This window comes from Ostrea edulis, chromosome 7 (assembly GCF_947568905.1).
Source record: "Ostrea edulis chromosome 7, xbOstEdul1.1, whole genome shotgun sequence".
NCBI lineage: Eukaryota > Metazoa > Mollusca > Bivalvia > Ostreida > Ostreidae > Ostrea > Ostrea edulis.
In genome coordinates this window covers 64,915,875-64,943,734 of record NC_079170.1, presented here as the reverse complement: position 1 = coordinate 64,943,734, position 27,860 = coordinate 64,915,875, and the positions used below count along the sequence as shown (strand labels likewise).

At 35.3% G+C, this 27,860-nt stretch overlaps 1 protein-coding gene and 1 long non-coding RNA gene across 4 annotated transcripts; both read left to right on the top strand.

The window, feature by feature from the left end:
- The first annotated feature begins 487 nt into the window (after positions 1–487).
- On the top strand, positions 488–16,691 carry LOC125654143 (uncharacterized). 3 transcript variants are annotated; one of them, XR_008797208.1, is made up of 5 exons: positions 488–847; positions 5,524–5,577; positions 6,064–6,117; positions 7,112–7,255; positions 10,693–16,691. It is a non-coding gene; the product is annotated as an uncharacterized LOC125654143 (long non-coding RNA). The 3 variants fall into 3 exon arrangements; XR_008797210.1 differs by lacking the exon at positions 488–847 and adding an exon at positions 4,388–4,536; XR_008797209.1 differs by lacking the exon at positions 488–847 and having other exon boundaries at positions 4,609–5,577.
- A 2,047-nt stretch (positions 16,692–18,738) lies between these two features.
- On the top strand, positions 18,739–19,557 carry LOC130048741 (craniofacial development protein 2-like). Its single transcript, XM_056145779.1, has one exon. The coding sequence runs from the start codon at positions 18,739–18,741 to the stop codon at positions 19,555–19,557; it is 819 nt and encodes a 272-aa protein (XP_056001754.1).
- Positions 19,558–27,860: the final 8,303 nt, after the last annotated feature.

Below are 27,860 nucleotides of genomic sequence, written 5' to 3'. Positions count from 1 at the left end.
AACCAAACAATCACATCCATTTTCCTTGAATTGTGAACACCTACGACTTCATAAGCAACGTGTTGATTGGCTAACATAAAGTTCAAATGAACATGACCCTCAATCGGGTTATGTCAGATCTTCTTACGCAGATTATACGGCGCGGATCTACATGTAAGAAGTCTGATTTTAATTAGATTGAACTTCTTCTCCTCCTATCTTCTTTTGTCCACACACACACACACATATATATATATATATATATATATATATGTGTGTGTGTGTGTGTGTGTGTGTGTGTGTGTGTGTGTATATATATATATATATATACATACCTATTATAAGACTTCAGTGGACGCAAAATATTTATAGACCAGCGTTAGGAAGACGTAAAAATTAGGCTGACGTTTTTAAGTCTGCCCAATTTTCTACTTGTAAAATGAAATTATGTACTTAACTTTTGAGTAAAATGTGTTTTCTTTCCTTAAATTTAGAATCTATACTTTACATTTCGGGCAAAAAGATTTCATTTTATTCATAAAAGTGTAAATTCTAGAGTTGTTAAAAACTAGCGTGTATTATTTTGGCAATATACGTTTCACGACTTGTGTAGACATTTTTCAAATGGGCATCACAAACGAAAGCGGAAATATATTTAAATTTCGTTTGATTTTTTCCTTATTCTGAACCACTAGGTGTCAGATTATTTAGATTAATATTTTTAAAGATGGTATTTAAAAATTTTGAATTTTCCAACACCGTGATTTTTTTGTTGCGTTCTGTTTTGCTGTCATGTTACGGAAATGAACTTCGGGAACCTTCGGAGACACCCGGAAAGGATCCAGCGTCTGCGAAGATGTTGTCACGTGTAAGTAAATTTTTCTTATTTTGGTTTCAAAAATGATTTCAAGGCACATTTCTCGCAAAGTATATATTGTTAGGTTTTAGGTTATTACAATTTCCCCCACGAGTACGAGTAACCGGGCCGCGTTTGTTTTCTTCAGTGGGCAGCGAAAGAGGGGTCTACCGTCTCCGAGTCTCGTCACGCCTAATCCGAGATTCCTCTGACTCTTACCCCCGCTTTTATATTTGACATGTGCGGGGGAGAGTCAGAGCGGACTCCATATTGAAAAGTGGGAATTCAGCGACACCAGCTGGTGTCGCTGCTTTACCTACCTCTTACAACTTTATTTCGCGGATCTATCTTCCAAGACGTGAGAATTCAGTTAACGGAAGATAAATCTATAAATAAATCATGATTAATACGATGCTATCGCCGTTTAAACGGCCCTAACACCGACAAATGGAGCATCACTTGAATTAGGTCGCCGCCTCGCCATTTGATTTCTTTGCGCATGACGTCAGCACATGTAAACACAAAATTCCATCGTTTAAACGGCGATAGTATCGTATTAATCATGATGTATTTGTAGAATAATCTTCCGATAACTGAATCCTCGCGTCTTGGAAGATGGGTCCGCGAAATAAAGTAGTAAGAGGTAGGTAAAGCAGCGACACCAGCTGGTGTTGCTGAATTCCCACTTTTCAATATGGAGTCCGCTCTGACTCTCCCCCGCACATGTCAAATATAAAAGCGGGGGTAAGAGTCAGAGGAATCTCGGATTACGTCACGCCATGACACACGACGCGACTAGGACAATATTTGTCGTTTACTATGTTTTAGCATTGATATAAAGATTTTCTAGGATATAGAGAATCCCGAAAATGTGTCGTCATTATGCCCTACACTTAGCGACACAATGCAGGAGACGCCGTGCAGTTTGCAATGCAATGTGCATTGTCCTTATTTTGATTGTGTACGTATTGCACCTCAGGAACCGGTAGTTTTGTCTGCAATAATAATAGTAGGGTCTATAGTATACCACCCCATTATGTTCTCTACTATTATTACTACAGACAAAATGACTGGTTCCTGTCATAGGCGCCTCTTTCAAAGATATTGCACTATTGTAAACAATGGAGGAAATTCGAAAGATATAACTACATGTATTTTTCACCAATTTATTTTGTCCCTTTGTACGTTTTTCATTTTCATGTTTTAGGAATCTTAGCTAAATGTGTCATTACCACATAATACTAATTTATCCACGTTTTAAAAATATCTTGTCCCACTGATTCAATTTTGAATCGCCTATATGGTTCCTGTGACTGCATATGCTTTTCTATAACTTTCTACTGAAATATTTAGTTCTTGATAATTTCTTCTGTGATATAGCTGTGGAAAAATTGTTTAATTCTGGGACATAAAAATTGATGTATCTCTTGCCAAACGTGCCAATTACATGACATCTGTCATCTTTTTCATAACTCCTGTGGAAAACCGGGTTAGAATAGGTCCTCAGTACTCCTTGCTTGTCGTAAGAGTTGACTAAATGGGTCCTTCAGACAAGTCCGCAAAAACAGAGGTGTCACAGCAGGTGTGGCACGTTAAAGCTCAAAGGCCGTAAGCACCAAGCATAGGCCTTTAAATACTGCAGCCCTTTACCGGCAATGGTGATGCATGTCTCCATATGAGTGAAAAATTCTTGAGAGGGGCATTAAACAATATACAATTAATCTTCAAGGAGTAGGAGTAATTATTGCTCTTAGAGATTTATGAAATAAAACAAATTGTGTAATAAGAATTTATGACATTTTTTTTTTGCATCCAAAATGAATGCATGTACACATTTTTTATTGTTTTAGAGGAGGAAAGTGTCGATTGGGTTGAGACTGATCTGTACAAAATATACCATTCTGATTTATTTTAACACTGGGTACATGCATGGGTTTTTAGTGAATGATATAATAAATTATATATTTATTCTAGAGTGATACAAAATGCAATCAAAACATGACCTATAATAATCTATCTATTGATTATATTATGGATATCATGAACTATTTAGTATTGTTATAATAAATTACCTAGATTTAGAAAGAAGTGTAGAAATATAGGTTGCATTAAAATGCACTCTAAATCCAATGGAGATGTAGGGTTAATTAGACTAGAGTTCTAAGGGTTTAATGGTCCACTGATTTGTTTATTTTATCTATTTTAAATCCCTGTTGAACTAGAAAGGTTTTCAAATATTTGAAACGATGTCACGATGGTTTTTTTTGGTGTGCCTTTTAACTTCCTTGTAAACATGGTAAAATAACTTGTCATATACTGTAAGAGTCGACTTGTGATCATTTACATTTTGATTAATCATATACTGTCGATTTGAAACAAATTACAGAAGAAATATGAATTAGCATCTCAAATTACATTAGGAACATCCTGAGGTATAGATATGTGCATGTAACCATCCCAAAATCATTGTGTCCATGACTGTTCAAAATCTGCCTTTAAAAAATTCCATGTGCAATCTTTGAAATATTGGATCAGATAACTGATGCTATCACAATCATATGAAATGATGAACTGTTTTAATTTTTTCTTGTTATAATTAAAATTCAAAGAAATTGTATCTGTTTTTAAAGATTTTCTTTTCATGAATTAAATGGATTCATTTTAAAAAAAAAGAAGGCACATTTCATTTCTTATTTGCTATACTATTTCTTGAAGCTTATTATTGTTTACATATTATGTTGGATAAACATAGTAAAGGAAAGTAGAAAGATTTCAGCAACATTTGAATAAAAACTGTAGGAGTAGATAAAAATGTTTAAAAAAGATCTTCCATAATTTGTGATTGGTTTTTATCCAAAAAGTTGTTTGTTTTTATTTTTTGTCCTTGTGAAGGCTTCAGGATAGAAAACACATGTACAATATCCAGCAGCAGTCAATCGGGCTGCTCACCGATGGCCTGATAGCCCAGTTGGTAAAGGGCGATAACTCCTATGCTGGAATTCCTCTACTGTGTGTCTATTATACAAAGATTCCCCTAATATCAACTAACAGTTTATACATACCATATTCATCCTATTGAGCACCCCGGGTGCTTAGAAAATTGGAGGGGGGTGGGGGGTGGTTATTTAGTACTCTATGCTGAAATATTCCCATTAAATATACACATAAATTTTATTTCATTTCTTCTAACACTAATAATTAATCCATTCTTGTCTACATTAAAATATACAGTAGTAGCTATTACTTTCAATTTCACTTGAAACCGTTTGTGTCATAGACTAATACCACGTACGATTTACTAAACTTTCGGTTTCACTTTCGCAGCACAACTATGGCTTATGAATATAGTTTAGGAGATTTCATGTTTACAGAGATATCTATAATCTGGGATCCATTCCAGGGAGAAACTCTTAAAAAAATAGAAATCAACAATCCTATGCATAAATATGCGATTGCTGTTGTAAAGGACGGTGCAGTAGTTGGACACGTTCCTCGAAAAATAAGTAAAGTTGTAGCATTCTTTTTAACAACATTTGGGGGGGGGGGGGGGGGGGGGGCTTTGAAATGCATTTTAAATGGAAACTATCACTACTCCTAAGATACCGGTATTGGTGAACTAGAGATACCATGTATTATGAAATTCAGTGCGGAACCAAGAGATTGCTAGAAAGATTAAAAACAAAAACTCTGTTATCAGAAAGGTGAGTAGTACTGTATTTCAAAGGGGGGGGGGGGGGGGGGCTTAATTTTTGAGAGTTGAAAAAAGGCCCTGGGTTTTTTTTAGGGGTGGTAGGGGCACTCAATAGGTCAAATATTTATAAATAAACTGTTTTTCTATACTGTTGACATTAAAAATTTGTCATTTTAACACATTCTTCTCATGTTTTATTACTCTGCTTTACGAAAATGTGTGGTTTTTTGATGTTGACCTATACTTCTGTTCTTATATGTTTGACATCTTAAAAAAGGTGGCAACACATACATTTGCTTTGGTTATTAATAAAATCAAACTATACCGAGTGGAAATTAATACAGTGTTTCCACTTTCAACCATTAATATTGATAAGTCGCATAAGGGTAGAGCTACCTTGAATCTGCATAAATGGTATTAAACATGCAGTATGCAGGTATACATTCCACTGATTTCTTGTTCCGTGTTCAGGTTGTGATTGCTGACTTTATGTTTTCCTAGTGTGTGTTTTACATAAAATCTTGTCTAAAGTATGCATGTACTTGCAGAAAAATTAATTTAAAAAAAACCCCGTTTTATAATAGTTAACAAACACACACATGTACATAGCTGGGCCTCCAAAAATGGAAAATACAGATGCTTGGATATATTTTGGTAGATGATTGAAATGGAATTCACAAATAAAATGTTGATAAATTAAAAAAAAATTATTGGCTAAGAAAAAGTGACAATGTTGAAAGTACTAAGGGCACAAACAGCATCTGTGTACATGTGTGTGTACAAATGTATATTGTCCTCCTAAGAGGGGTAACATATATACATGTAGAATAAAATGGAGAATATGACATGGAGACAAAGACAAAAAGGACTTTAAATCGTGTGTGTTTTTGGGGATTGTAGCCAAAACTCTTGCATATCATTGCAACATTACTGTGTTAAAACCTGTAGTATGCATTATGTACAAGTATGTGTTTGATTTGTAAAATTTTGTCTCTAGGAGGAACAATCCTGCACATCATTTGTGGAAACGGAAGAGTTAGAGGCAGAACAGGTAGGGAACATAATTTTTATCTAAGATTATACCTCACCATCACATTGCAACAGTCTCTATGAAATCAATCAGAAGTGACAATTGGGGATCAATGACAAGTCTACCTAAAGTAGAAAATGTATATACATGTATATATGCATATATATTATAAGCATGTATGTTTTGGAAGATGAAAAATATGGCATTGAAAAAATAGGTTGATGATATTAAGAAAGTGGTCTGTAATTGTATGTGTGCAGGTGTATATTGTCCTCCTAAGTGGGGTAACATATATACATACAAAATAAAATGAGGTCCTCCTAAGAGGGGTAACATATAAGATAAAGTGGAGAATATGACACAGAGACAAAAACTAAAATAACTTTTGATTAAATCTTGTATGTTTTAGGAGATTGTAGCCAAAGCTCTTGCTTATCATTGTAACATTACTGTGTTAAAACCTGTAATATGCATTATGTACATGTATGTGTAAAATTTTGTTTCTAGGAGGAACAATCATGAACATCATTAGTTGAAATGGAAGAGTTAGAGGCAGAACAGGTAGGGAACATAATTTACATCTAAGGTTATATATCACATATCACCATTACATCACAACAGACTGCTTGAAATGAAATATTTTAAAAATTAAAAAAATCAAGGAAAATAACCATATAAAGTTCAAAGACTAATTTCAGTTATTAGTCCCCTACCGGTTTATAAAACGAAAGTGGATTTTAGGTTTCCTCTCTGTGAATCAGTCTGTCCCATTGGTTTTCCAGATATTTTTGCATAATGCTTGCGAGAATTCATTGAAACTTGTAGTGCAGTAACTACAGATTGAGTTCAAGTTTCATATCGTTTGATGCATAAGTGTGAAAGAAATTAATTTTTATATTGTTATGTCTTTGTATTGATCAAGATTGGGATGTGTTCCAATGGAAAGGCTGTAAAAGTAGGACATCTGAATAGATCGAGGCTGGGGTTGCGTAAATAATCTTTTAATTAATTCCACATTTCAAATTCATTAATCGCAAAAGGAAAATATCAATAACTAGTGATCCTAATTGTTCACGAACAATTAGAGGGCTTCCCACCTTCTACCGGTTTTTCAGTAGTGTTCAAATGCTAAACAATTTGATTTGGATAGAAAAGAAATTCAAATTTGCCGCCTTGAGTGTTGAAGTGTTGGAGATTGAGGCCTTGGTTTCGCACGATAGTACCGGTCAAATATTTGAAAAAAAGGGGTGTGGGTGTTGGATAGCCGGCACATATCAGGTAAAAGTGCAATAGGACTTGTGCAGGTGTTTGGGGGTGACTTTAGACCTATTAGATATGATATTTGGAGGTGTAAAGAAACCGGAAGTGACATTTTCAGAGATTACACATGTAGTGCTGACACTCTGCTCATGCATGCTTGGACTATGAGCCTCATGTTGAGAAGATGGTAGGAGTCTGTGCACTTTACCATGTGTGTTATAGATTGTGGAATTTGATATACAGTTTGTAATTGCTCATCCTATGTGTTCTAATTCACGGAGACAATGTCTTTCAGTCATTTCACCCAAGGAGGCATGCATATGGATTTAGGCTGTGAAAAAGAACCCCAAACAAAATGGCGGCTGGTGAATTAGATAAAGTTTCTGAGTGTAGGATCTGAACGGAGAATAGGAATACTGCATCCCATCTGACCCTGCAGGTAAGTGTTTATTTGTTTACAATGACAGTCGGGATGGAATGTCAAGGAGTTCAATTGTCGAGTAAAGTTGCATCATCATTATCATAAAAAAAACAACTTAACTTAGTCTTTATGTTGATGCAGGCAGACATTAATGGAATCTGGCACATGTTTTTTCATGAATGCAAATGGAAATATTTGATTTACAAGACAGTCAAGAAATGGAGAAAATGGGTGTAGGTCAGATGTGTATGTGTAGATCAGATTAGCTAGAATCCTGTTGTTGGGCATGTGACCAGTCAAAATGGTGTAAACAGCTGATCTAACATACAGATCACTTGAAGGGTTTGGGATTTCTTCCTTTGGGACGATAGGCGTGATGTGTGGGTTTGCCTTGCTCGTGGAGACTGGCCCCTTGATGTGTGGCCTTGACCTTTGACCTTGACCCACTTTCAAGGTCAAACCTCGAAAACTCCATGAGAGGGAAATATTGACCTTGACCTCATTTTGAAGGTCAGAGAGGTCACGGGGCTTCGCACAAGTGGTCCTGCGTCTCTATCTAGATCCGTGAAAAAGTTGTAGGCTCGAATGACAACGTCAGAGACTTTCGGGGCGAGAACCGTGCTTCAGGGTTCTCGGTTTCCCTGTGTCAACTTCTCTGTGCGAGAGTGTTTTATTGTGAATTCGTCGGCGAAGGTCTCGCGTCTCCACGACTTTCGGTCTAGTAGGAGTAGCGATAACAGGGTTTTCAATGCGAGTCGCCGACATTCGCAGTGTGGTCAAAGTTTTAGAGTTGTAATTCATGATATCGAGACCAATCGAGAATTCCTTGCTGACCCATGTGATATTTCGATGTTATCTGAAGAGGGAAAGAGAGTATGAAAAGTGCCATTTTCTCGCCATTCTGGATGACCTTTGACCCTTAACCTACTTTTCAAGGTCAAGGTCACACAACCCATTCCAGTGTGTTCCGTCTCTCTATGACGAATACTTTAGGAGTCGTCAATTTTTTTAGGTAGAAATTGCAAAACATAAGGGGGCATTAACTCCTTTTGACGGTCAGCTAATCCCTTCATTTAAAGTTCTTCGATTCTACTAATTGACCTGTAAAGGTTTCATCCTCCTATCATTTACGGTTAAAAAGTAGTAGCGATAACAATGATTTCTGCCAAAGGTCAGATAACTCCGTAAGGGGTCAAAGTTCCATGACGCAGGTTGAAATGTATTCGTTTCTCAAGAAGTGCTATATCATGAGCTTTAAAGTTTTCAATAAGTCTGAAGACGAAAAAAAAAATTGACGGTAGGAAAATAATAAACAGAACAATAACAATAGGACTTTCCACAGAAAGGTGGAAAGCCTTAAAAATATGAATGAAATCTGTTAATCACACAAGTATTTTTCTGTACTCGGTGAGAGAGGTCTGAAAATTATAGAGTTTTGAATAAGATTATTTCATTCCTTAAAAAAAAACTATATGAGACAACTGTATGAACTGTGAAAGATCAAACTATTATACTAATATTCAATACTGGTATTAAACATGGTAACATGTAGGAGTGCAACGATACGCTTGCCTCTTGATACGGCTTGACAATACAATACGTATCACGATACTTTTAACATGCTACAAGTGTATCAATATGAATGATAACTAATGAACAATGACACTGGTTTTGGTATCATTTAACTGCACCTTACTGTTACAACTGCATGTCCAAAATGCTCCCGTATTTGGGATTAATGGTTCACAGGGTGAGAAATAATTCACTGGCACCACATTTTTCCATTTCTGGAAACCATCTTTATTTGGACAGGGTGTATTATGGTAACCATCGTCCATTTGTCTGTCCAGACCTTTTGGGCAAGATACATACTGAACCGTAACATCTAGGATTTTGCAACTTGGTACATTTGATCACCATAATGAGAGGAAGATGCCTAACATTTTTCAAGGTCAGAAATCAAAGGTTAAGGTCGTAGTATCACTAAGTAGGAAAACTTTGTGGGCAGGATACAGACCAAACCATAAACTCCAGGATATTGCAACTTAGTACATTCAATCACCATGATGAGAAGATGTCTATTGTTTTTCAAGGTCAAGTTCACAGTATCACTTAGTAGGAAAACCTTGTAGGCAGTATACAAACTGAACTGTTGGGGCTAAGACTGTCAAACTTGGTACACATACACCTTTTGCCAAGTGGAGAATGTCGATTGTGTCTCAAGATCAAAGGTCAAGATAGTAGTAGCAGGATAAAGACTGAACCATTGGAGCTGGTACCATCAAACTTGGTACACATACACCTTATGCCAAATGAAAATATTACATAGAGAGTACATGATTGATCTGCTTTTATGATGCAAAGAAAGTATGTCACACCCTGACATTGATTGTTGATACTACTTGAAGCCATGTTCTACAAATGATAATGTAAGGAAACACCTTATATTAGCTTTTCACGGGCATATTATGAACCATTGGTGGTACTCTTGTTACAACATACATGTAATCTTAAAGCCAAATTGGACAGTTCAAATTAATCCAGATAGAGAATACCAAAATGCGGTATAGTGTAAAATATTGTGAATTGAACCGTTGCATAATATTACAGTGATATACCGTGTCTTGGTTAATCGTTGCACCCTTTGTGACATGATACCAATGTATTTAGTCACAGTTCAAGGGAGGGGGGGGGGGTGTATTCTTCTGTTCATGAGTTGAAATCAATCTAGCCTTACATTTCCAGTACTATTCACCGCTACTATATCAAGTGACCAGCTAATGAATCGATCTTTGCATGTACTAATAACAAACTTTAATATTGTATGTGATAATTTAATGCAATCTCAGGAAAACGGGGGGGGGGGGGGGGGGGGGGGGGGGGGGGGGGGGGGGGGGGGGCTACATGTTGCTGCATGTATATGTACATTTCTGGAGATATATTTATAAATAATTTATTGTGATTTATTATATCATTTCATAACGGTTGGTTGTTATAACTCAAGAAAATCTTATAAAGTAAATATCCATACAAGTGCATACGGTGTAGGAAATAGACTTTTTCTTTTGTGTTTATCTCTGCTACCAAACATCAGAAATCTAATCCAATAACTCATGTTTTAGTACAAGGACATTCACTTGCAACATTCTGAAAAATAATTTTTAAACCAGGCATATATTTTTATATCAGAAATGAGTTGTCTTTTTTAGCCATCACTAATTTGTATACAAGAGTTTCCCAAGTGACGTATAATTTTCGTAACTTCTTTTTCTGAAGAGTTCCAAAATTTTCTAGTTCTGATATCCCATATTTACCTTTTAATAACATACATGTATAGATTATGAAATGTAGTTATATCAATTCAGATTTCGGGAAAGTCATCTTTTTGAAAGTGCTAACCATATTGTACAGACACTTAGGTGTGATAAATGTAGTACATGTATATAATATTACAGGAAGAAAGACCTCTGGCAAAGACAAGAACAAAGGAGGGAGAACATTTCTGGAAATTTATGAAATCTTCAGTGTGTTTGGACACAGGAGCTATGATATCCATCCATTCTGGTTGCCTCAGGATCGATTCTTGTGAATATAGAAAATTGGAAATTCAAATGTTGGTTATTTTACACTTTAAAAGTGCTTACTGCTTAGTCCAATATGTTGATAAATCTAGTCTTTTGTGATTTTTCAGGCAAATTAAATCTCCAACACATGTATACATTTTTGATAAATTACCCCAAGGACCCTATATTTTTTCAAAAGCAATATATATCTGAAGTAAATAAAACCATTTTTGTTGGGTCACACAATGAATAGAAATGACAGATGTAGTGCTTATATCATGGAATTTCTGTAAACAGATGATATTTTTTACAAAGGTTTTAGCTCACCTGAGCCAAAAGCTCAAGTAAGCTTTTCTGATCAAAATTTGTCCGTTGTCTGTCGTCGTCGTAAACTTTTCACGTTTTCGACTTCTTCTCAAGAACCGCTGGCCAATTTCAACCAAATTTGTCACAAAGCATCCTTGGGTGAAGGACTTTCAAGTTTGTTCAAATTAAGGGCCATGTCCCGTTCAAAGGGAAGATAATCACAAAAATGCAAAAATAGGGTGGGGTCATTTAAAAATCTTCTTGTCAAGAACCACTGGACCAGAAAAGCTGAAATTTACATGAAATCTTCCTGATATAGTGCAGATTCAAGTTTGTTCAAATCATGGCCCCCGGGGATTGGATGGGGCCACAATAGGGGATTAAAGTTTTACATACTGATATATAGGATAAATCTTTAAAATTCTTCTTCTCAAGAACTACTGAGCCAGAAAAGCTGAGATTTACATGAAAGCTATCTGACATCAGTGCTTGAGCTGGGCTTCGCCATTTTCGTCAATGGCGAATTTTTTTCAAAAATGGCGAAAAAAAATTGAAAGTGGCGAAAATCCCTTTTTGCAATAAATTGTATTTTTAACCCTTTGTCAGTGACACATTATCGCCTGTTTGTTTATGCAGTCAAAATCTGTTTATTCAGTCAACGCGTGCGACCGGAAATCTCGCGTCGCTCCAGTGCACACAGAGCTGGTCACAGCCTCAGGTAATTTATGGCTGCAAAAAAGTCGGTGATTATGTAATAAAGTACATCGGACAGCTGTTTAACCTGCTGTGGTCAATTGTTTAACATTTAAAGTCTTATTCATTATCGTGTTATCATCTCCACATTAATGTCAATTCTTAACCAGAGAACCGACCGGTAATTAAATTGGCCGTATTATTGTGTATAATGTATATCTGAATACATCAATTGTTTGTTTTTGCGGCCAAACTCGTTGATTACAAGATTTTGATTTTGATGTGTTTGATTTTAGTTCGAATATTTCATAAACAATGCGGTCGGTCACCATTGATATGGACATGGCAATTTTAATAAATAATGTTCTTTGAAGTTCGGTGCGCAACAGTATAAAAATGCTAATCTCATAAGACTATGCACTCCATTCTATTTTGACACTAAACTTGTAGCTTCTGACCCTAGTCAGTCTAAAATTAAAAAAATATCTTTGTTTGGCTTTACAGTCAACCCCACCTCCTCAAACATCTGATTCTGTCCAAATTGCAAAATCTTCCATACAAAAACGGAAATTTAATAGGGAATGGTTGAGATACGACTCTAAATTGGGCTTGACGTTTTGTGACATCTGCATTTCGGCCAATGTACACAATGTTTTCACTGAGGGGTGTAGCATCATGAAGTTTATATTTATATGATTTATTATCTGAATTTTGATTTTCATAATAGAATTTATCAAACAAATCAACTTCTTATTATTTCAGAAAGAAATGTTTAGGTACGGTAGCTGGATATGATTAAGTAATGTAACTGATTCAAAATGCTAAAATAAGTGTAATGAATAAAATAATATATAATATGATGGAAATAATTGTAAAGCATGTGATTATTTGTGCCGCGCCACTCCCCAAAAAAGTGGCGAAAGGGAATTCTGGTCTAGTGGGAGCACTGTCTGACATAATGCAAATTCAAGATTGTTCAAATCATGGCCCCTGGGGTATGATGAGGTCGCAATTGGGGATCAAAGTTTTACATGCAAATATATAGGAAAAATGTTTAAAATTGTTCTTCTCAAGAACCACTGGACCAGAAAAGCTTAGATTTACATGAAAGCTTCCTGACATAATGCAGATTCAAGTTTGTTCAAATCATGGCCCCTGGGGGTATGATGGGGCCACATTAGGGGATCAAAGTTTTATATACGAATATATAAGGAAAATCTTCTTCTCAAGAACCACTGAGCCAGAAAAGCTGATATTTACATGAAAGCTCTCTGACATATATTTCAGATTTCAGTTTGTTAAAATCATGGCCCTCAGGGTAGGATGGGGTCACAAGGGGGATCAAAGTTTTACTTACAAATATATAGGGAAAATCTTTAAATATGAGCTAAGGTGACTCAGGTGAGTGATGTGGCCCTTGGGCCTCTTGTTTAAAGCCTTTCATAATTACCAAATTTAAAAATTGGTCTGAAACTGGAAGGTACAAACGAATCCATTATCATTTTGAATATTCATAACCTAGTATGTTCTGTTGACATGTTTTGTTTAGAATTTTGTTCAGAGAAATGTAGTTCAAATGATCACAAAATATACACTGTCATTGGTTTTGGTATACATATAAAAGGTAAATCCTGGTTTACCATGTTCATAATATATGCCATGCAATAGAACTAAGTGCTCTGTTGTTTAAACTGTGTATTGTTATAGGATTTTCGTTTAGTGTTTATGACTATCTCATGTGAGCATTACTGCCTATGATATTTTCTCTTTAAATATAATTGTTTTGAAAATATGTTGATAAATGACCACTACAGTTTGATTCATATGTATATTATCTGAGTTCAGAATGTTCTCTTGTGTTTTGTCTTATTGAGATGATATATTGTGCTCTTTGACTTAATGATGCTGCTTGAAGGCATAATTGTTGGACCTATAGTGTATTCATTTTCAAATGTATTGAAATATAATTTTTGATAATAATGAGGCAATGCTATACTTGTTAGGGTAGTAAAATGCACCGGTAATTCAAATGTACATTGAGGTCTTACCCGAATGTTTTTATTTGGTTACAATTTTGGTTTTTGATAAGAATTTTAGGTCATATAGGTAATCTCTGGTGACCTGTCTTCTGAGTAAATTCAGGTAACAATTGAACATTTTGTAAGAAAAACGTATGCATAGTCAGGTAGAGGAGGAAGGCCTTTACTAAAAATATAGATGTCGTAATCCATGGGGTAGGGTTTCTGACTCTGGGGTAAGACCAAACTTGGTATACATAGTGCATATGTGTTAAAGGCATAGGATCTATCTTTTATCTCAAAAATGACATCACAATATTTTGCAAGAAGAACTCCAAAAAACAAATTTGTAGTATTAATTATGAGTTATCTATAGCTGCAGCACTTTGAAATTTAAGTCATTTTGACGTTTTAGCCCTATTTAAAATTTTTGTCAGGAGGACAATATATTAAACTGGTACCCCGCTGAATGTTGGCTACACACAAACATAAGAGATGCGAAATCAACAGGGTACCAATTTAGGCAAATGAGAACAGGGAATTATTTTGTAATTACTATCGTTATCCAATGTGTTTGTAAACATTCTGAAGAACTTTGTGTGATTTTCTAGTTAATATGATCATAAATTTCGCCACCTTTTTGGAACATGCAACATTTCACCAATATCTTAGACCCTATGCCTTTAAGGTAATTCCACCCCTGTAGAATTATAGGTTCAATCTTATATTTGATTAATGATTATCTTAGTAACAAATAAAAATGATAAGATAAGTATGTTGCAGCATTGATAAAAAGATTTATCAATTAGCACGCATATACCTGTTATTGATGTCAGAAAATTACAATTGTCATTAAATACATTTCATTATCACAAAAACTTGTTAAAACGATATAATGGTATTCATAACAATTTCATGAAACTGTTTCTTAAAAAAAATATACAATATGTTTGTGAAAAGTAAAAGATATCTATGCATAAAAAATTGATAAATAATTTAAAGAAAACGGAGTTATTACCCTTGGATTCGGTATTTCGAAACTCATACGTGACTTTTGAAATATCTTGTGGTTAACAAGATATTTTACAATAACTATTGAAAAAGACTTCAACAAAATTTATGTTCCGATCATGCATAAATCTTATCAAATCATTGACTTTGCGAAATCTTATGACATCACAGGAGAGTGGAACTACGTTACACAATTATAAAATATCTTTTTAGCTCAGCTGAGCTGAAAGATCAAGTGAGCTTTTCTGATCGCTTTTTGTCCTTCGTCTGTCTGTCTGTCTGTTAAACATTTACATTTTCAACTTCTTCTCCAAAACCACTGGGCCAATTTTAACCAATGTTGGCACAAATCATCCTTGGGTGAAGGGGAATCAAAATTGTTCAAATGAGGGCCAACCCCCTTATCCAAGGGGAGATAAGAGCAAATCAGTAAAAACACACTGAAAATTTTTAAAAATCTTCTTCTCCAGAACCAGTAAGCCAATTTCATTCAAACTTAATGCAAATCATCCTTAGTTGAAGGGAATTCAAAATTGTTCAAATTAAGGGCCAGGTTTTCTTCAAAGGGGAGATAATCACAAAAGTGTAAAAATAGGGTGGGGTCATTTAAAAATCTTCTTCTCATGAACCACTGTGCCAGTATAGTTCAAATTTACATGGAAGCTTCCTGACATAATGCAGATTCAAGTTGTTCATATCATGGCCCCCAGGGGTCAGGTGGGGCCACAATAGGGGAACCATATTTTATATGTGTTTATATAGGAAAAATCTTCTAAAATCTTCTTCTCAAGAACCATTGAGCCAGAAGAGTTCAACTTTACATGGAAGCTTCCTGACATAATGCAGATTCAAATTTGTTCATATCATGGCTGCTGGGGGTCGGGTGGGGCCACACTAGGGGAAACCACATTTTATATGTATTTATATAGGAAAAATCTTCTTCTCAAGAACCATTGATCCAGAAGAGTTCAAATTTATATCGAAGTTTCCTGACATAGTTCAGATTTAAGTTTGAAGCTTTATGGCATAGTTCAAATTAAAGTTGGTTGAAATCATGCCCCCCGGGCTTTCAGGTTTTGCCACATTAAGGGAAACCGTATTTCCTATGTGTAAATATATGATAACTCAGGTGAGCGATGTGGCCCATGGGCCTCTTGTTTAAAGGTTGATATTAACATGAAACTAAATTAATATGTGGTAGTCCTTAATAAAAATTGTAAAATATATGATTTCCTGGACAAGGGTTTAGTTTCCAGGATAAGGCCAAGATTATAGTAGCAACTATTGTCTTTATTGTGATATGGTAAATAACTAAATCCATGCTTATTAGAAGCAGAACAGGATATACCAAAGTGGTGATTTACACAACCCCAAGGTTTTGACTGTACACAGGTCCAAAGTAGTCATATTATTTAATGTTGTATATATAATGTCTCCTTATTGGTGAAATATTCTCGAAAGGGACATTAAACAATACACAATCAATCATCTGGACTGTATAGGCACTTTCGGGGCATTTAAGTTTTATGAACACATCTTGTTTTATTCTGTTTTGTATGTTAGGATTTAATTTAGGTATGCAGAACAGGAATTTTTCTCAAGATTTCATAATCCTTGGGGCTAGTGATACTTTTAATTAATTCTCATGTACCCAATAAGGCCTGTGGGCCTTTTATTTCATGAAATGCATTAAATTCTGATTGATATGTCTTTTGTAATTTTTCATGAAATGGATGAAAATCCTGTATGTTTTATTAATATTTGACCAGCAACCATACTTGAAAATAATTTGTATGACATGCCAGTTTTTGTTACAAAGTAACAATTATATAATGAATAAATTTCATGTTGAAGTTAACTTTTAAATTGTCTTTTATGTACTGTTTTGAAAGTAATTATTTTGTATAACAGTATTCGTGTACAGTGCAGATGGTGGTTATTTAAATGAATGCAAATAACATGATCAAAGTTAATTAATATTGCTATGGATAATTTGTTGGACTCTGTAAAGATTATAAATTAGTCAAAATTGCTGCAGAAAAGCTGGTTGAATAGATAGAGAGATTTATCAGAGGCAAATGTTCTACAACTTTTTGTGGAAATTGAATGGATATGCATTGTCAGGTATAATTTCAGTGATAGCAAACTTGAATAATTAAAACGTATTCCAAGATAGGTTGTCCCAAAAAACAGTAGCCACACAAAGGTTATAGATGTTTGGAAAATTGACCGGTATTTCATCTGTGCTGGAAATCAATCGCATGCAGTTTTTGCATAATTGTAGTTTAAATGCCGTCTCTCTGAAGTCTTCAGCTGATTTGGAAAATACTGTCCACCTTCTGGTGGAATTGTATAAATTTATATGAATATACAATGTCTGCCCAAGGCCTACTGCGCATATAAAATATATTGTCTACCTTACGATGGAATTGTATAAAATTCATTCTTGGTATATTATCTTTAATTGATTTGAAAATTACAAATAGGGTGATAGCTAAACAAAATGATCGAATGCATGATGAAAAATATTGAAGTTTAAACATGGACTATATATGTCTGCCTAAGTATGATTTTATGGATGTGCCTGCCTAATGCTGAAAGCAGATATATATATATAAATCTATATATATATGTTGAAAAATTTCATTATTGTGTTAGATTAAAATATGCCATTGCTACCTGGGGATTATTCGATAAGTTTTCAGGATAATCCCCAGATATTTTTGCTATTTAGCTATTTTCAGTAAAATATCGTTTTCCCCTTTTTCTTTTAAATCAAATATCTTAATTTATTGGCAGAGGTTATGGAATCCGCGGGCTGGTAGAAAATTAAAATATTTGCACTATTTGTATATGCACTCCCAGCTGTAAAATACTAACTTTTCATAGTTTCAATGATAAAAATACATAAAGGGGAACTGCTGGATCCACTCGCTTTAGAAGCTCGGTCAACATATTTTTACAACATAGGTAGTAAAATATAAATACCTTTATCTAAATAGATAGTGCGGCCAGTGTATATCTACTGTTATCCTCCCACGATGTGATGGCCCGTGGACGATTTGTAAACATGTAAGGAAACGAAATAAGACAGAATGAACCTAAAAATCCAGCTATCGATTATATAAATCCACATCAGAAATTAGGAAATGCGTAAAATTAATCTTACTTTTTACACCACGACAAAATTCAAATGTTATGACTTATTTGTATGCGAGTAGTAAATCGCCTAATTAACATAATTTCCAGACAGATATCGGGGATTTTAATGGGTATCTCAAACAGGAAGAGAAACACAGATGATTAAATTCAGAGGTACATAATTAATGCGTCTGAATTTGAATCCAATTTAAACTCAATTTAAAGGTATATCAAAGCTATTGTATATGTATGTTGGTGGTATATACCACAGGGTAGTGATATGCGTCTAGTGCATGTATTTGCCGCTGACTAGCATCCTTTTGCGAAAAGAGAGCCGAGTGCGTCAGCCTCTCCTGTCAGTACATAACCTCTACATTACCAAGACTCCATTAGTGCCTCCACATTGGCAACACACGGATACTGACCTCTCTCGGGACCAGGCCGAACTAATGGGGATCTGGGAGCAGCAAGAGCCCCGTAGATGCAGTGTGTAGGCCCACCGGCATGTGGGCACGCCCTGGCACTCATCAACCTTGCCCCAGCTATGGGAATATAGGCGGCAAGACATGATGTCGAAAATCAGGGATGATTATCTGTCTAGGAGAAGGAAACCTCCGATGTAAAACCCGGATAGGTGAGGTTCGCAACCAGGGGTGGCAGCTTACCTAGGAGAAGGACACTCCGATGTAAAACCTGGGGAATGGCATCTAATAGTCTTAAAAAGACCGTCATCTAAGGGAAGGAAAACCTCAACAGAAAAACCACCTCAATGAGGTTGAGCGTAGGGCTAATCACCCGACCTCATAAAAAAGAAGTGATTACGGAAACTATGAACAAGTCAATAAGAAGTCGTGGGGTAAGCATAGCTATCGAGCATACTCCAAAGGATGATTTCATAGCGGACAGAGATGCAAGCATGATGTCTCCGAGCCAAAGCCAAAAGGAAGTTCGCGGACAGAGGGATATGCTAGCAAGCCCCAAAAACATCGTCAGGTTGGGATCATGGAACGTAAGAACTATGTACTCCACTGGAAAAACCGCACAAGTAATAGCAGAAATGAAGAGATACCACCTAGATATACTTGGAATAAGCGAATGCAGATGGACAGATTCTGGAAAAATCAGAACCCAGACAGGTGAAACGATACTGTATTCTGGAAGAAAAGATAACCATCACAGTAATGGAGTTGCTATTGCTATATCAAAAGAGAAAGCCAAGACATTATACGAATGGGCACCCATTAACGACCGCATCATAACTGCCAGGTTCTGGTCAAAGTATATAAAAACAACATTAATACAAGTGTATGCACCTACCAATGATGTAGAAGAAGAATCTAAAGATAATTTTTACGAACAACTACAGGGAGTCATAGACAACACTCCACGCCATGATATTATAATTCTAACTGGCGATATTAATGCAAAAGTAGGTAACAAACAGGAAGGAGAGGATGGAATTGTTGGAAAGTTTGGTTTACACTCGGAAAGGAACGATAATGGAGAAAGATTTGCATCATTTTGTGCCATCAACAACTTGGCAATATCTTCAACAATGTTTAAACATAAACACGTTAAGACAGAATGAACCTAAAAATCCAGCTATCGATTATATAAATCCACATCAGAAATTAGGAAATGCGTAAAATTAATCTTACTTTTTACACCACGACAAAATTCAAATGTTATGACTTATTTGTATGCGAGTAGTAAATCGCCTAATTAACATAATTTCCAGACAGATATCGGGGATTTTAATGGGTATCTCAAACAGGAAGAGAAACACAGATGATTAAATTCAGAGGTACATAATTAATGCGTCTGAATTTGAATCCAATTTAAACTCAATTTAAAGGTATATCAAAGCTATTGTATATGTTTCATCAACCGGCGCTTGCGTAGTCAATTAAGCAATGAAAACACGGTTATTTTTCCATATACAATTCTTTTATAATATGAATACGGTGTGGCCGTTGGACCGAGCGAAGCATGTAATGGTCATTGGAGTGTCCCAAGTGGTAATCATAATTCCGTTAAGTACGGTAGATTATGAGATAATTTAAAAATATATATTTTGAATGAAATTTTCCTTGCGCTAAACTCAGTGACCCAGTAACATCTCAATATTAAAAGGGTTTATATGGGGGCAACAGTTTTACAGGATCCGCCTATTCATTGAACGCGGGAAATAAAACACAAGGCGACGTAAACTGTGCCGTGTGACGTCACATTTAGCCTCGACTTTTTTCTCTTTATCAAAGCAAACAATTATAAACAACAATAATACATTCCATATGCAATAAGAAAGGCCGTTAAAACTAAACAAATTTAACCAATAAATTCAAAATGGTAAAAAAGTAACCGTAATTTTATCGTATATTCTTATTCAAAGAAACTCATGAACTCGTTCATCTATTTAGTCGTATTACGGTTTTATATGTATTTATTTGCTAAAACCTGTTACAATGATAATTATACTATTCACTTTGAACAAACTGAGTGTTTAAATTACGAATTGCACGTCAGAGTCTTCTATTATTGTCATTCAAAATAAAACACGAATAACTGTTGAAGCAGGTAATGAAAAAATAAATGGCGGCGCCCATATGGATCACGAAAATTTCAGTGAACGTATATAGAGATTATCTCTTTTTCTTTTGCTGATTTTGACTTTTTTCTTTTACATACGTGTTACCTTTAGAGCCTTGCTTCGCGGACGGGCCTTCGGCCCGTCCGAGCTTCGCTCGGTAATATGTTGTACGGTGTGACCGTTGAGACGAGCGAAGCCCATTCACATCTTGCAACACGACTTATAGACATTTTATCAGCCTCTTCATTAAACACGGGAAATATAACGCGGTGGATGTAAACATTGTGACGTCATATTAGCTGCAATGTTTTTTCTTCTTCTCTCAAACCAAGCAAAAACAAAACGTTTGACGCTACATGTATAAGAAAGCTTGTCTGGAATATAAAAACGTTTATGGTACTTTCTAAACAATCTAATTATTTTAATTTCGGGTTTGTCCATAAAGTATACCGCAGCGACGGCAACATTTTTCCAGAAGCATTATGGGTAATACTCATCTTTTTTCAGCTGATGAAGAGCAAATCACGTGACTCATATGTGTCATCATTGGAGCGAGCTCGTCGCGTCGCTTCGCTCGCTGATATGTATACGGTGTGACCGTTGGACCGAGCGAAGCATGTACGTAACTCCGTGTCCCGAGTGATAATCATAATTCCGTTAAATACGGTAGATTATGATTCATTTATAAATATATATTTTGAATGAAATTTCCTTGCGCTAAACACCCAGTAACGTCTCAATATTAAAGGAGTTTACATGGGGACAACAGTTTTACATGAGCCGCCTATTCATTGAACGCGGGAAATAAAATGCAAGGCGACGTAAACTGTTTATTGTGACGTCACATTTAGCCTCGACTTTTTTCTCTTTTTCAAAGCAAACAATTATAAATAACAATAATACATTCCGTATGCAATGAAAAAGGCCGTTAAAACCAAACAAAATTAACCAATAAAATCAAAATGGTAAAAAAGTAACCGTAATTTTACCGTATATTCTTATTCAAAGAAATTCATGAACTCGTTCATCTATTTAGTCGTATTACGGTTTTATATGTATTTATTTGCTAAAACCTGTTACAATGATAATTATACTATTCACTTTGAACAAACTGGGTGTTTAAATTACGAATTGCACGTTAGAGTCTTCTATTATTGTCATTCAAAATAAAACACGAATAACTGTTGAAACAGATAATGAAAAAATAAATGGCGGCGCCCATATGGATCACGAAAATTTCAGTGAACGTATATAGAGATTTTCTCTGTTTCTTTTGCTAATTTTGACTTTTTTCTTTTACATACGTGTTACCTTTAGAGCCTTGCTTCGCGGACGGGCCTTCGGCCCGTCCGAGCTTCGCTCGGTATAAATGAAACCAATCTGTACATCTGTACATATATTTTACAATTTACAAAATAAAACAAGAGAAATGTCCATGGTCACTGCGTCCTTAACCTTGAACATTCCGTGAATTGAAAGTGCCCTGGAACGTAAATACATATAGCCGTTACCCTGTAGCAAAAGTTACGCGCTTATCTCCATCGCTGCCACATCCATTGTAAACGGCTTCCGTCAACTAGCGAAGTAAGTGAACAGGAAGTAGACTAACATGTAGTCCACAAACGTTAGATGTAAAAACCCATACCAGTAATTCACCAAACTGGAGTTAGAAGTCAGACATGGAATTGGTTGTTTGTTTGTGTATTGTTAAACGTCCTGCTCGAGAACCTTTCACACACATGGAGACGTTAACACTGTCGGTGAAGAGCTTCAAAATTTAGGCCTATACTCAGAACTTTTGAGTGTGGAGGGATCTTTATCGTCCCACACTGCTGTGACACGGGGCCTCGGTTTTTGCGGTCTCATCCGAAGGACCGTCCCATTTAGTCGCCTTTTACGACAAACAAGGGGTACGGAGGACCTATTGTAACCCGGATCCCCATGAAAATCATGGAATTGGAAATGAAACTTTAACCCCAACTGGAGATTTTTCTACAATGCCTAACAAATTTTTGTTTAGTTTTCAACATGTATAAAATTTGAAGATGGCATATTGGTATTAAAGTCATATTCTGACCAAGTTATGTTCTATAATTGTTTACAAAAATATTTTCATTTAAGAGATAGAAAGCATTAAAATTTCGCACATCATTCCCTTTGAAATCCCTTATTACGTACTCAATGTTCATTTCGCTGACATCAACAGTTGCAAAACGTTACAACAAACAACTTTCCTTCAATATTGCTTAACAATTTTTTTTAATTTTTTTTTTATTGTTTTTTGATATATTTAGCCCCTAAAACTTGATATTGCCGGATAAGTATCACCATTATCAATAACATTTGTTCAACATGTACATGTCTTTTCAAATAATTTTGGCCACAAAAATTTATTGGCACTTTCAGCTGACATATTTTGTCTTATTTAAATGATGATTTTAATGACTTTTAATATTTTGAAAAATTTACATTACGTAATATAATTGACATTGTGATTGTATTTTTTAATTTATGGTCGAAAAAAATCTATAATATCTAAAACTATAAGAAATAATCGATCGACCACTTTTTTCTCATTTCGGTGGTGATTTTCATATTTGTAATACTTTGAAAAATTCAAATAACATTGATATTATCATTGAAATTGTAGTACCAATTGTAGATTAGGATTTTTAAATGCGGAACTTTTTAACGGTAAATGATAACATGTCATGCAAGTCGAAAAACTTACTATACTGCGTTATTTGCAACGGGTGTGGCGAGGAATATATTGGACAAACCGGAACACAACTAACAGCCAGGATGCGCGTCCATCGCCAACAAATTAACGATCCCAGTACAAGAAATAACCCATGCAGCGAACACTTTGACACCTGTGCTAGAGGCAACTACAGCGTATTTCCATTTTATAAACTTAAAACAGAATCAACGTCCACGAGACTTGCTAAAGAAAATTATTTCATTAAACTGTTTTCTCCTAAACTAAACAAACTTTAATCATGCAATGCATATATGAAAAATTATGATTGTTAAACCTCTTAATTCATCAACTTTTATCATGTAAATGTTCATGCTTATTTTGTCCAAGTCACCTTTCCCGAACTTTTGTATTATGACGTCATGTATCTATTCCCTCCTCATAAAGACTATCATGACGTCACAATAGACGTCTCTAAGATAAACAACTTTGTATTCATTATTAATTTGTATTCACCTGAGGATGGATGTTAAAATCCAGAAAGCGCTAGTGATTTAAATATATTTTGGAACTGTATATTTTCCTGCTTCTTTATTGAATTATTTTGACTGTGTGATATCAACTCTTTCTATTTGGATTATATATATATATTTCGGGATGATCTTTACCATCCTCAGGACAAACGAAAAGGTTTACCCAAGATGTCCAAATATTTCCAAGAAGAAAAACACTAGCACTAAATATACTAACGTATTCATATTTCAAATTACATGTTTATGGTTTTTGAGCTTGGTAATCAATGTGTCCCAATTTGCTAATTAGCTCTCCAGGAACGTCTCAATACAAGTGAAAATTATATATATAAACAAAAATTAAATAAATAAGTTATAAATATAAAAAGAAAACAATATTACGTGGTCACCACCACAAAAAAGTTCTACATTTGTTAATTTACCTGTGTATACACAAACTATTTTAATGCTGACGAACAAGGAAGTAGCTCCAACGATCCTTCATTGACGTAATAGTTGTTGTTTGACATGAAAGCCACCCGTTCCTCTACATTAATAAACATATTATCATTCACAAGCAATTACAGTGTAACGATTGGATTCAAATTTACTATCAATTTCAGTATATTTTTCAAACTTGATTATTAGGCACCCATGCGCAATCTATTTATATGGTAATTTATACTTGAAATACCAAACTTCACAGATTTAATCGCTGGGAAATATAAAATAAGAATAATACAAATTTGATGTTTTCTACTCAAGAAACTATCCAGGGTAGAAAAAAGATATGAATCTTATTTTCCTTTAAGCATTAAATTTTGGAAAATTCTTTTTTTGAAATTCCTGTACTGTATACGCACGCAACTTAGAAGAGGCTTTCAGCTTCCGAAGAAAGTTTACAGAAAAACACGTCAGTGCACAATACATGTACAATTGATTACGTCACATATCCTCATTTACAATATCTTCGTGGTTTTTGGTGATCAGGTCTTCCAACAGTCTGGTCCTGTCGGCGCGAGTTCGAATCCCGCTCGCGCCGGTAAGTTAGAAAATTTCCCAGTTTACTTTCGGAAGGTCCGTGGTCTCTTCCCAGGTACATTGTATCTGGGTTCTCTCTTCCACCAATAAAAACTGGGCGCCACCATATAACTGAAAAATTGTTGAGTGTGGCGGAAAACTTCAATAAATCAGTCAATCAATCAACCAACAATCTGTTGAATCCCCATGGGCACGAATTGCGCTCCTTTGTTAGATTACCTAATTATATATTCCTAAGAAACAGAATTTATTCAAAAACATCTACGTGAGAAGAAAAAAGCTCTTGCTGTGGCTTTCAATTTAACATTCTATCAACAATAATAATTTTCTTTCATGTGTCGGATCGATAAATGTATCACAGTGAACTTGAAATAAAAGACACCACAGCGTCGTCCACTTCTCCTTCATATTTAGATATCTTATTGAAAGTAGATATTAACGGCAAACTAACAACTTAACTTTATGACAAACGAGATGACTTAAGCTTCTCCATCGTCAACTTCCCATATTTATGTAGCAATATTCGAATCTTGACGCCGGCATGTTGCACGTTAACCGGCTTGAAGCGTTGCAGATACCCTCATACATTTTCGAAAAGAAAAAAAAAAATTGATCTTTTTCTTTCGACAGTGAAAACTCTTGGCCACTGAAAGCTACATCATTTGAGAATAGGCACCAAATGTTATCTCTAAATCACCTTTACTGGATAGACCTCAGCACGGAGGAAACGAACACAGTAGCGGTATGTTGTTCTTGCTAACACCAATGTCTGTGACACAACATTTGAAGATTTGGATTTTATATTATTTAACGTCCCTCTCGAGAATTTTTCACTCGTATGGAGACGTCACCATTACCGGTGAAGGGCTGCAAAATTTAGGCCTATACTCGGCGCTTACGGCCTTTGAGGAGGAAGGGATCTTTATCGTACCACACCTGCTGCGACACGGGGCCTCGGGTTTTGCGGTCTCATCCCAAGAACCACCAATTTAGTGGCCTCCTACGACAAGCAAGGGATACTGAGGATCTATTCTAGCCCGGATCCCCAAGAATACTACACACAACATTTGAAAGGGTAATTTCAGATATCGTTGACTGGTGCAGAAGTAAAGACGTAGATGTTTTGGGGAATATTTCCTTTTGCTTACCATTCAGAGTAGCTGCAGATTTGTAGCTCTCTGGGAAAATATTGAGACAGACCAGAGAGCAACAGATCAAGTGATTCTGTTTGTTGACGTAGCCATGTCAAATCGAGTCCCGTTAATTTTTGTATCTATTCATGATATCCGATAAATGAGTCTTCATTTATCACAAACACATATAATTAATGTCAAATGAAAAATGTTTAATTTTCGTAGATGTAAAAGAAGCTCTTGATTATTGAAAAGAAACTTTACAAGTAAAACCATGCCTCAACTGGAATTGGATAATGGAGATAAACTATATGATCAGTCACAAATTTTGATTGAAACCAAAATATTTTATGAAAATGTATACAGAATCAATCTGAATAATAATGATTTTGATTTAGAGAATGAATAAGTATATGATAGTATCCCAAAACTTTCTAATAAAGTGTAAGAATTTTTAGAGGGTGAAATTACTTTTAATGAAGCATCAAATACACTTCTAGATATGAAATCAAATAAATTGCCAGGATCTGATGGTTTTTCTGCTGAATTTTAAAAGTCTTCTGGAAATGTATTGGTGTTAAAGAGACACTACAGCTCATTTTCCACATTTTAATAAAGTGTTTTTAAAACCATGTATTGATAAAATGATAAATTTCATATCGATACTGACAATTTTGAACAATTGGGATGCATCAATTTACTCTCAACTGCGCTTTGAAGATCGTTCGGAATTCAAAGGTTTCTTCATGCTGACTCGGACTTTTGAATGCTTATTTACATCACGTGGTTTTGAATGACAGCAAAGGTGTTCTGTAGGAAATTATTTAAATTCCCCTTCAAGGGGGTCCACACTCGCCTTTCAAATATAAGATTATTTCCTGCTCCTTATAATAAGTAATTATAAATCATTATTTCAACAGAAACCTTCCATGTTCCCACTGACCGATGTTTTTACAACTAACACGTGTCGTGTTCAGATAAAAATAACACCTACTTTTAAACGTGGTGTCTTCGCAGCTAGTCTCAATGACAGATTTAGGGGGCCAGGATCCCCCTCCCTTTTTACCCCACAGATTGTGAATGAAAATCCAAATTTTGCACCAGAATGGCCGATTACTTTGGCTAATCTTTGACTTTCACACCCCTCTTCGGAAATCCTAGATCCGCCACTGAGTTACATGTGTTTCTCCGAGCTCTTTGTTTTCCAACGGTCAAACTGATACCAAGGTAAACTTTATTTCACGTATGAGTTTTATCTCATTCTAATTTTACCTCTTTTCTCACAGAATCTGTCAAAGTTCTAGATCTATCAACTACACTTTCTCTCTCTGGACGACATGCTGCACTGTTTACTGTCTATGCGCATGCGTCTGAAGACTGAAAGGAGGAGACTCGATATTTTGTGTATAGGCCATCAAAAAGTATTAATTTTTACGTTAAAACGATAATTTTTAACTTTAGATAAGTGTTATTTTCTCAAAGTTCATACTTTCAACAATGCAACAAAAATTGAGAAAGCGCTGGGAAAATTGTCATTTCATGATTTTTGCGCAAAATGAGCTGTAGTGTCTCTTTAATGTTGTTGGATCCATTAGCTATGGTTACAAAAACAATATTCTATCTATCACACAAAGACATGGTGTAATTGCATTGTTACCAAAGGGTGACAAACCTAAGAAGTATCTAAACACGAGGCCCACAGGCCTTATCGGTCATGTTCAGCAACAGTGTAAAACAAGATGTGTTCTTAAAACTCCATTGCCTTCAAGAGTGCATACACTGATGAAAGGCTTTAAATAATAGGTGTATTAACATTAAAACATCAAAAGATATGACTAATTTGGACTCATCCTAAAGTCAAAACCCTGGGTTTTGATTGAAATTCACCATTTTTTGTACATCCTTTTCCGCTGTTCC